Consider the following 10,339-nt stretch of genomic DNA (forward strand, 5'->3'; position numbering starts at 1 on the left):
GTAAATGTATATATGTGCGATATGCTGCATGTGGCTGATACCAGGCTGATTATTATAATGTTACAGACCCATAAATGTTATTTATAGTTTTTAATCTGCATCATTTAAACGTTTCAAATCTCACAGTGAGTCATTTGGTAATTTTATTATTTAGGGAAAAGCTTCTAATCACTGGATTCAGATCACTTTAATAGCTTATTGAGTCGCATATTCAACAACGGCGAACAATTCCACACAGTTTTTAATCCTAAGAAATAAAGAACGGCATTAAATGTGCAAAACGTCCAAATCGTCAGTGTTTATTTATATATAGATTATCACCTTAGCGTTAGCTCTCCGTTCTTGCAATGTCTAATACAGTGTAATGCAACGTTAGTGCTCGTGCAGCAGAGTGGCGCAGCGGAAGCGTGCTGGGCCCATAACCCAGAGGTCGATGGATCGAAACCATCCTCTGCTAAATGTTTTAAATTCTTATTGTCCATCACATCACTTCATCAGTTTCATTTTACTTCCCTTTTTAACCATTGCTTTATCCTGGTCAGAGCCGTGGTGTGTCCTATTCCCCTGGTGTAAGACAGGAATACACACCACAATTTGAGCCAATCCATCCAACATGAGTCCTGAATGGCCGAGCAGTGCGATGGACTGACTGTGACCCTGACCAAGATGATACATTTAAAACGGATATTTTATTTCATGATTTACCTCAGCTGTATCCTGATCAGGGTCGCAGTGGGCCCGGCTTTCTCAGAATCATTTGGTGCAATGCACTAATACTCCCTGTACAGGGTGCCAATCTATTACAGATTAGTGTTATTATATTGCAAAGTTTTACATCCCTAAGAAACAAAACAAACTTCTCAGACACACCAAAGAACACAACACAGAATAATTAATGAGTTTAATCCATATATTTAAACATTAATCATATCTGATTAAATCTACTTTCGTTTATAAATATATTTTGTACCCATATTTTGATCTTTTTGTTTCTGGATAATCCACCTACACAAACAGCACCAGTTCTGCTTTTTATTACTGTTTGTTTTTTCTTTTATTAGATTAAAGTTAACATGTCTTTTAAACTATTAAAACAATTTTATTAAATAATCTCATTACTTTACAAAGCAACCTTGAGCACAAAAAACAATCTTATATTTTTGTTCCTAATGGTTATTATGGTTGAACATTTCGCTTACTGTATGTATTTATAACGAGTTTAGCATGTTCTCTACCATGTTCTCTCTAGTCATGAATAAATGAACGAGCTGGCGCCAGTCGTGTTCTTCATTTTAACCAATCAGATCCCGAGTTTAGTCGTGACGTCATATCTAGCCGCCAACCGGGCCGGCTAGCACACACACCACATTGCTGACAAACAGCAGTTAGCATGTTAGCTTGTCTCTAAACCTGTTGTAGATTAAATGAATAATAAACTTTTAAAATGAAGATGAATTAGTTCTGTTAGATGTTTATCGGCTTATAGAGATGCTATGAGGTTTTTTTTAAATTGTCAAACGTTAGAGAAGCTAGGTGAATCGACGCTAACAGGCTAAAACTGAGCTAATTGGAACCAGCACTACTGTTATTATTATTATTATTGTGATTTTGGGGTGTAGATTTAATAATGAAGTGTCATTACGAGATGTTGGGAGTGAAGAGAGATGCAGGAGATGATGAGCTAAAGAAAGTTTACAGAAAATTAGCTCTTAAATGGCATCCAGGTGAGTTATTATTTTATTAATAACAATTTATTAAATTGTTATTATTTACGGCTGAAATAAATATTTTTGTTACTACTATTATTTATAGTTGAATAATTATAGTTATTACTAATAATTACGCTATTATAATATTTATTATTAATTATGGCTGAAATTAATCATTTATTAATATTATAATCTTTATTTATTTTAGTATTATCAGTTTTATTATTATTATTATTTATAGCTGAGATTTATGTGTAGTACTAATAATAATAATATATAGTTTTAAATATAATTTTTATGGCTGAAATTAATAATTTATTATTATTTATGGCTAAAATTCAAATTATTATTATCACCTTTTATCTATTTTTTTAATTATTATTATTTATGGCTGAAATTTATATATAATAATAATAATATTAATATTTTTAATAAATATTACTTTTATGGCTTAAATTAATAATTTATTATTATTTATGGCTAAAATTCTAATTATTATTGTAGTCTTTATTTATTTTAGTATTATTATCAGTTTTACTATTTTTATTATTATTTATGGCTGAGATTTATATGTAATAATAATAATTATTTTAAAAATGTATATTTTTTTAATGGCTAAAATTTAAATTATTAATATTATGATCTTTATATTTTAGTTTTTTTGTTGTTTTTTTTTACAATTATTATTATTTATGGCTGAGTTTTATATAATAATAATAATAATAATAACTTTTATTAAATATAATTGTTTATTATCTCTGGGGGGAATTTGTTGCACATTAGACAAATAATTATTTACATTTACATTTTTAGCATTTAGCAGATGCCTTTATCCAAAGCGACTTACAGTACTATTACAGTATACAATCTGAGCAATTGAGGGTTAAGGGCCTTGCTCAAGGGCCCAACAGCAGCAACCTGGCAGTGGTGGTGCTTGAACCAGCTACTTTCTGATTACTAGTCCAGTACCCTATCCACTAGGCTACTGCTTAGTTTAAATAAGCACCACAAAATCACTCATGATTGGCTAAATGTGAATTCACATCCTCTGAATGGGAAGTACGTCAATGTTTTCTTGAGCCTGAAGTCACAGTTTGTGCAGATAAATAATCGTGTATCTGTGCTCCTCAGATAAGAATCTGGAGAACGCGGAGGAAGCGGCGGAGCAGTTTAAACTCATCCAGGCCGCCTACGACGTCCTCAGTGACCCACAGGAGAGAGCCTGGTGAACATTTACAGTCTTTATTATAAACCTTTCTGTGAGGTGGATCATGGTTCGTTATACACAAAGACCTCGTCATGAGCTTATGAGCTTCTCCTCTGCTCTATACGACAGGTACGATAACCACCGGGAGGCGCTGCTGAAGGGTGGAGTCAGCGGGGAGTACCAGGATGACAGCATCGACCTCCTGCAGTACTTCACTGTGACCTGTTACTCGGGTTACGGGGATGACGAGGAGGCGAGTTAGACTTTATTGTTAGAAACGGTGCCGTTATTTTGAGTTCATCAGTGACTGAATGTTTGTTTCAGTTTCTCTGCTGTAAATACTTCGTCCTGGTCTCTGCAGGGTTTCTACACCGTGTACAGGAACCTGTTCGAGTCCATAGCAAAGGAGGAGACGGAGCGCGGTAAAGACGAGGAGGACGAAGTGTGTGAGGACTTTCCATTGTTTGGAGACTCTCGGAGCGACTACGATACGGTAACGGATCACAGATCAACTTTAAAAATGTGTCTTTCTTTCATGATTCTGGTTTTAACTTTGAACTATAAGAACAGCACATGACTGAACTGAATCTCAGCTTTGCTATCAGCCAGCTGGGCGCCTAGACAGACACGATAAATGTGGACAGGATGGGATTCCTTATTGATAAGGGAGAGCAGGGTGAGATACTGACCCATGTGTAAACCTGCCTGGTAAAAAGAAGTGGTCCAAAAATAGACGATGAACAGTGTGTCAGATAAAATTGGGACACGATTTTTTAATATAGAGTGCAATAGAGCAGTGACATCACAGAGTGGCCAAAATATTGACTGGTAGTGCGAATAGCCAATGAGGAACAGCAGGTAGGTCCTGGAGATCAGTCACTGTCTGAGAAATTTGGCATGTTCTTATGTCCCTGGTCTTCTAACTTCTTCCCCACCTCATGAAGGTAAACAGAAAGTGGATTGGCTACTCTAAACTGACCCATGATGTAAATGTGTGAGTCAATAGGTGTCCTGTCCCAGTGTTTTAAGCCACGCTCCTGACTCACCGTGACCCTGACCTGTTTTCCTCAAAGCTGCCGGTCCGGATATTCCTCTAATGCCGGGTTTTATCCGGTGTAGGTGGTGCACGTCTTCTACGGCCGCTGGCAGAGCTTCTGCACCCGTAAGAACTTCGCGTGGAAGGAGGAGTACGACACGCGCCAGGCCTCCAACCGCTGGGAGAAGAGGGCCATGGAGAAGGAGAACAAAAAGACGCGCGACAAGGCCAGGAAGGAGCGCAGCGAGCTGGTGCGCCAACTGGTGGCCTTCGTGCGCAAGCGCGACAGACGGGTGCAGGCGCACAAGAAGCTGGTGGAGGAGCAGAATGCCGAAAAGGCCAAAAAGGTGGAGGAGCTGAGGAGGAGGCAGAAACTGGAGCAGGCCAAGTGAGTCTCACAGCCCACAGATTCGGTTCCCTGTTCTCCTGGTCCCGCCGGAACCGAACCGGATCTCTCTGTGTGTGTGTGTGTCAGGTTGGCCGAGGAGTACAAGGAGCAGAGCTGGTCTGCCATGTCTGAACTGGAGCAGGAGCTGCAGCAGATGGAGCTTCAGTACGGGCGCCAGTTTGGAGACGCCGAGGAGGAGCTCGGAGAGGACGAGACGGACGCAGGTACATGGACAAAAGTATTGGGACGCTCATTCAAATGATTGAATCCACACGTTTCAGCCAGGACAGTTGCTAACAGGTGTAGGGCAGTTAGTAGAAGGTTGCTGGTTCAAACCCCACCACTGCCAGGTTGCCACTGTTGGGCCCTTGAGCGAGGCCCTTAACCCTCAATTGCTTAGACTGTATACTGTAAGTCGCTTCGGATAAAAGCGCCCGCTAAATGCCGAAAATGTAAATGTGTAATAAATCAATCATATACTTTGCATCAACAGTTTAGGGAAGGACCTTTTCTCTATAAAGAGCCCTGCACAGAGCCCTGACCTTAGCCCCACTCAGCAGCTCTGGGATGAACCGGAATGCAGCCATTACAAATACAAACGCTGTCATCTTTTTATCGAACGGGCACAAATTCCCACACACAGACGTACTTCAAAGCCTTGTGAGAACCGTCTCGGAGGAATGGCTGCTGAGAGTAACTCTGTTTTAATACGAGCTCATGGTCAGGTGTCCGAATACTTTTGACACCTGACCAGTGAGCCAAAACATTAGGACCACCCTTCTAAACTGTGCGTTCCAGGTCAGGGATCTATTAGTTCCTCACGTGTTCAGTGCAGCAGATCAGATATTTATGGACTGACCCCTGGGTTGAATGGTCTCTGACGGGCACCTGTGGCGAGGTGCCCACTGACGGCGGTCCGAGGAGGGACGAGCCGCTCGTATGGTCGTTTACGTTTACATTTTCTGGCATTTAGCAGACGCTTTTATTTTATCCAAAGTGACTTAGTGTACTGTGGCAGCATACTGTCTAAGCAATTGAGTGTTAGGGGCCTTGCTCAAGGGCCCAGCAATGGGGCTTGAACCAGCGACCTTTTGATTACTAATCCAGTACCTAAACCACTAGGCTACAACATCCCTAAAAGTGACAGATTACAGTTAAGAGTAATTGAGAGCTAAGGTCCTTAACAGTAGGGGCTTAACAGTGGCACGTTGTTGTTGTTGTTGTTGTTGTTGTTGGGGCTTGAACCAGCAACCTTCTGATTAGCACTGAGCCAGCTCTGTCCACACTAAAGTGGTTGAATCCATATCTCGTCTCAGATGCGGTGGATGGTGATGAGATGGAGGACGTTTATGACGACATGTACTGCCCAGCCTGCGACAGATCCTTCAAAACGGACAAAGCGTAAGTGCGCGCACACACACACACACACACACACACACACACACACACACACACACACACACACACACACCATCCTGCTCTACCGACTCGCCTCCAAACCCCCGCCGTCTCTCTCCCCAGCATGAAGAACCACGAGAAGTCGAAGAGGCACCGAGAGATGGTGGCTCTGCTCCGGCAGCAGCTGCAGGACGAGGACGAGTCCCTGAGTCTGAATTCGGCCGAGCCGGACGGCGAGGAGGAGGAAGAGGAGGAGGAGGAGGGCGGGGCGGAGGAAGAGGACGAGGACGAACAGGAGGGTGCACCTAAACAGAAGTGAGTCATAAACCATCTACTAATCTACCCTATCTCAACTAGATACACTATGTGACTAAAAGTATTCGGACACCTGATCGTGAGCTTGCTGGACATCTCTGAACACTTTGACGTGTGTCTGTGTATGGGAATTTGTGCCCGTTCAGGACTTTTCTTCACGTCTTTATAGTGCTCTCTCATGCTGGAACATGAAAGGACCTTCCCTAAAGTGTTGCTGTGAACTCAGAGGCATAAAACTTCGTAATGATTGATTTATTACACGTTAGCAACTTGTGTGGCCGAAACACATGAATTCAGTGATTAAAATGGGTGTCCCAATACTTTTGCCAATATAGTCTAATAATCTAATATAATAACTCTATTTAATGTGTAAAACTGTGATCGCAGGTTGTCTAAGAAGCAGAAGAAGAAGAAGCGACAGCAGAAAAATGTGAGTACGGACCCTGCCAATCACAATTTAGTAATTTCTAATTCCCCTCCTGAGATATACAGTATATAGGCAAATGTATTGGGCAGCTCTGGGATGAACCGGAACATCAACTGATCAATCGGCGCCCAGCCATACATATGCCGTCATCTTTTCACTGAACGGGCCCAAATTCCCACACACATACACTTAAAAGTCTGTGTATTTTTGTACATTCGTATTTGAAATAGGACGTCCGAAAAGCTCATGGTCAGGTGTCCAAATACTTTTGGCCATGTAGCGTATCTTGGGAACTGGATATGACCGTGTATGATTTTATTTCTTTTGTTTTGTTTTGCAGAACCTGACAGAAGAGCCGACAGCCGATGTTCCTGTTCCAGACTCCACAAACGACGTCGCTCCTCCGTCCCAAACAGAACCTGAAGAGGACGGTCCTGGCTCCTCCGCAGACCCCGTAGAGGAGGAGAAGGAAGACGAACCCGCACCCAATAAGAGGTGAATAAAATGTTTGTTGTTCTTGATTTGTGTCTGTATGAAATATGTAGCAGTTGTAACCTAGTGGTTGAGGTACTGGACTAGTAATGGAGAGGTCGCTGGTTCACGACCAGGACTGACTGTAACGTGTGATTACGTCTTTGTAGCTCCGGAAAGACGAAAAACAAGAAAGGTGGGAAGGACCTGAAAAAGAGCTCCAAACCTCACGCAGGAGGTGAAGCGAACCAGGAGGTACGTAATCGTGAGTGGTGCCGGATCTCCTGCACTCGTTATGCAGGGTTTGATCTGGATCACTCGTTTTCAGAACTGAAATTAAAACATATAATATTGTTTAATAATAATTATATAATTATAATAATATAATAACAGGGTCGTGATTAAACCCAGCGTCTGTATGGGCAGCACGCATGGCAAGATTTTGGGTCTGTCTGAAAACCCGGTGAGCTCCTCCGAAAACGCTTAAACTGTCCCTGACGCCTCAATTTATAAATTAAACGACACTCGTGCACCTTTATACAGATTAAACATCAATAAGAATTTATTTACATTAGAAAAGAACTCTGTTGGTTGCTCTGTACCGAAAAATAAATAAATATATAAATAAAAATAAATAAATATATAAATAAAAATAAATAAATATATAAATAAAAATAAATAAATAAAAACATAAATAACATAATTAAATAAATACAAATAAATAAATAAAAAGCAAATAAAAACATAGTTAAAATGCCTAATAAATAAATCAAAACAAACAAATAAATAAAAATAAATAAATAAAAATAAATAAATACAAACAGATAAAAAATAAATACAAAACAAATAAAAACATAGTTACAATGCCTAATAAATAAATAAAAACAAATAAATAAATCAAAATAAATAAATAAAAACATAAATAAATAAAAACAGATAGATAAATAAATAAATACAAACAGATAAATAAATAAAAACTTATATAAATAAATACATAATAAATAAATAACTTTTTATTTAATGTCCACCACGTTTGTAGTTTTTAGTGAGAGAAGTCGTGCCGCACTGAATGCTGGGATTGCCTTCAGCACCGAGGAGGCGTCGGACGCTCCCTCGTTATTCAGGAAGCACTCTTCCCGGGAGTGTTGGAAGATGGGAAATGCGTCTGTGTAGAGAGAGAGAGAACTGTAGGTTTTCAGACAGACCCTGTGTGTTTGTTCGAGCGCATCTTTAACTTTAGCTGTGTGTGTGTGTGTAGAAGGAGGCGAACCTGCACTGCGCCGTCTGCCATTACGAATTCCCCACCAGAAACAAACTGTTCGATCACCTGAAGACGACGGGTCACGCCACGGCGCTGCCCTCCACCGCCGCTCCGAACAGCAAGAGCAAGAAAGATAAGAGGAAGAACAGATGACCAGAGAGGCGCCAAATACTATTTTTATTCTGAAATAATATCGGAGCAGCTTTCTAATGAAGGGCCCCCACACAGGGGGACGGTTTCACTCACAAACTCTCGGTAGCATGTTCTTCATAAACGTACAGCGATTGCCAAAACTGTGCCGTGCAGAAGCGTGACGCCGGACTGGTTTTCTCTCTGTGAGAGCTCGGTGAGAAAGAGGAGATGAGAATAAACGTGTTGCTGCTCTTTTCAATGAAAATCTGCATTTTATTCCGTCTGTCTCAAAACGTCTTTGCTTTCTACATACGCTGTGTGGTCAAAAGTATTGGGACACCGCTTGTAATTATTAAATTCATCCATGTGTTTCAGCCACAGTTACTAACAGGTGTAATAAATCAATCACGTAAAGGAAATGATCTACAGTGTAATGCCTTCGACTTTGCAGCAACAGTTTAGGGAAGGCCCTTTCTTGTTCCAGGAAGACAAGAAAAGCTCAGCCCCACTCAAAAGCTCTGGGATGAACCGGATATTCTACTGATCAATCAGCGCCTAGCCGTACAATACAAATGCTGTCAATTCCCAAACACAGACCTTATAGAGGTCGCTCTATTTCGATAGTTTGTTTTTGAAATGGGATGTCCAGCAAGCTTATGATCAGGTGTCCAAATACTTTTGGCTATATAGTGTAGGTCAGTCCTAATAACATGGGGGACTTGGGATGGGGCATTAAGCCCTCAAAACAAATGACATAGGGACGTTGTAGCCTTGTGGTTAAGGTACCGGACTAGTAATCAGAAGGTCGCTGGTTCAAGCCCTACCACTGCCAGGTTGCTGCTGTTGGGCCCTTGAGCAAGGCCCTTAACCCTCAATTGCTTAGACTGTAAACTGTCCCAGTACTGTATGTCGCTTTGGATTAAGGCGTCTGCTAAATGCCGAAATTGTAAATGTAAATATAGGGCTCTAATATCGGAGGAAAGCTAACACAGGGTGTTACCAAAAAGAAAGTGGACGCTTTAAAATTGGAAATGTCATTTCAGGAGCCCCAGGAACAGGATTCTGGGAATAAAGGGTGACACTTCCTCACCCTCGTGTAGCTCCTCAAAGTTCTTGACTAGCTTTGATAGCCTCTGGCGCACCACTATGTTTTACCGGCACGTTATCAGTGATACGCCGGATTCTACTCAACACATTAACAGCCTGGTCATAAAGATTACCCAGCGTGTCCTACATCCCATCAGTGTGTCACGTTTCCACAAAATTCACCCTCTCGTTCTGCGTGCTGGGAATCTTTCCACCCCTCGCTGAATAAAAACGAACCTTCTGTCACCCCTGAGGTTCAGGTTCAGGATTTCATCACGGGCTGGACGTTAAAAGGAAAACAAGCGTCCTGGATGTGACCTGGTCATGTTTCTCAATCCGCGGGGAGGGAAAGTGGATCAAATATAGCCGAGGGGTGTTGAGTGTCTGGCTGCGCACATGTCCACGCTATCAGGTAACTAGATTTGTACTTACGGGGGGCAAAAGGGGCTAAAAATAAAGCCCCAAACCTGAAGATGCACCAGATTTAGGTGAACATGCTCTGAGCTGCAGCTGCACTTTGATCAAGGATTTGGATTTTAAACAGGTAAGTAATCGCTTTAGTGGAGGTGTGTGAGGAGTGTGTGTCTGATGGAATTTTTGGAGTGTGTGTGTGTGGATCTGCGTCTTGATAACTGAACTGTTCGGGCTTGTCAGATTTTATGGGTTTGACGGGTAATTGGGGTCGTTAAAGTCGACAGCACATTGTTAGTGAGGTTTATTGTTTACTGTTTATCTGCTGTTGATTTACAACAGCCAACATGTCCAAAAGTATGTGGACACCTGACCATCAAAACCGTGTGCATTTATATTGAATTGCTCCTTCTTTCCTTGTAGCGTTAATATTATTCACTCTTCTGGGAAGCCCTTCTACAAGACTATGGAGTGTGTCTGTCGGAATTTGTGTCCATT

General features: G+C 41.3%; 1 protein-coding gene across 1 annotated transcript; it reads left to right on the forward strand.

The window, feature by feature from the left end:
• Positions 1-1,400: 1,400 nt before the first annotated feature.
• Positions 1,401-8,722, forward strand: dnajc21 (DnaJ heat shock protein family (Hsp40) member C21). The gene is made up of 12 exons (XM_063011259.1): positions 1,401-1,724; positions 2,841-2,934; positions 3,046-3,169; positions 3,278-3,409; positions 4,036-4,340; positions 4,428-4,564; positions 5,657-5,741; positions 5,862-6,053; positions 6,441-6,483; positions 6,821-6,975; positions 7,122-7,206; positions 8,210-8,722. The coding sequence occupies exons 1-12, from the start codon at positions 1,628-1,630 to the stop codon at positions 8,363-8,365; spliced, it is 1,605 nt and encodes a 534-aa protein (XP_062867329.1). The 5' UTR covers positions 1,401-1,627; the 3' UTR covers positions 8,366-8,722.
• The last annotated feature ends 1,617 nt before the right edge of the window (positions 8,723-10,339 follow it).

This window comes from Trichomycterus rosablanca, chromosome 16 (assembly GCF_030014385.1).
Source record: "Trichomycterus rosablanca isolate fTriRos1 chromosome 16, fTriRos1.hap1, whole genome shotgun sequence".
NCBI classification, from domain to species: Eukaryota; Metazoa; Chordata; class Actinopteri; order Siluriformes; family Trichomycteridae; genus Trichomycterus; species Trichomycterus rosablanca.

What these genes read in the sequence shown, in the direction of transcription:
- dnajc21 (XM_063011259.1), top strand. Translation starts at nt 1,628, where the DNA reads ATGAAGTGTCATTACGAGATGTTGGGAGTGAAGAGAGATGCAGGAGAT. An exon ending in GTTACGGGGATGACGAGGAG is followed by an intron (nt 3,170 to 3,277) that starts GCGAGTTAGACT and finishes TGGTCTCTGCAG; the next exon opens with GGTTTCTACACCGTGTACAG. An exon ending in AGAAGCGACAGCAGAAAAAT is followed by an intron (nt 6,484 to 6,820) that starts GTGAGTACGGAC and finishes TTTGTTTTGCAG; the next exon opens with AACCTGACAGAAGAGCCGAC.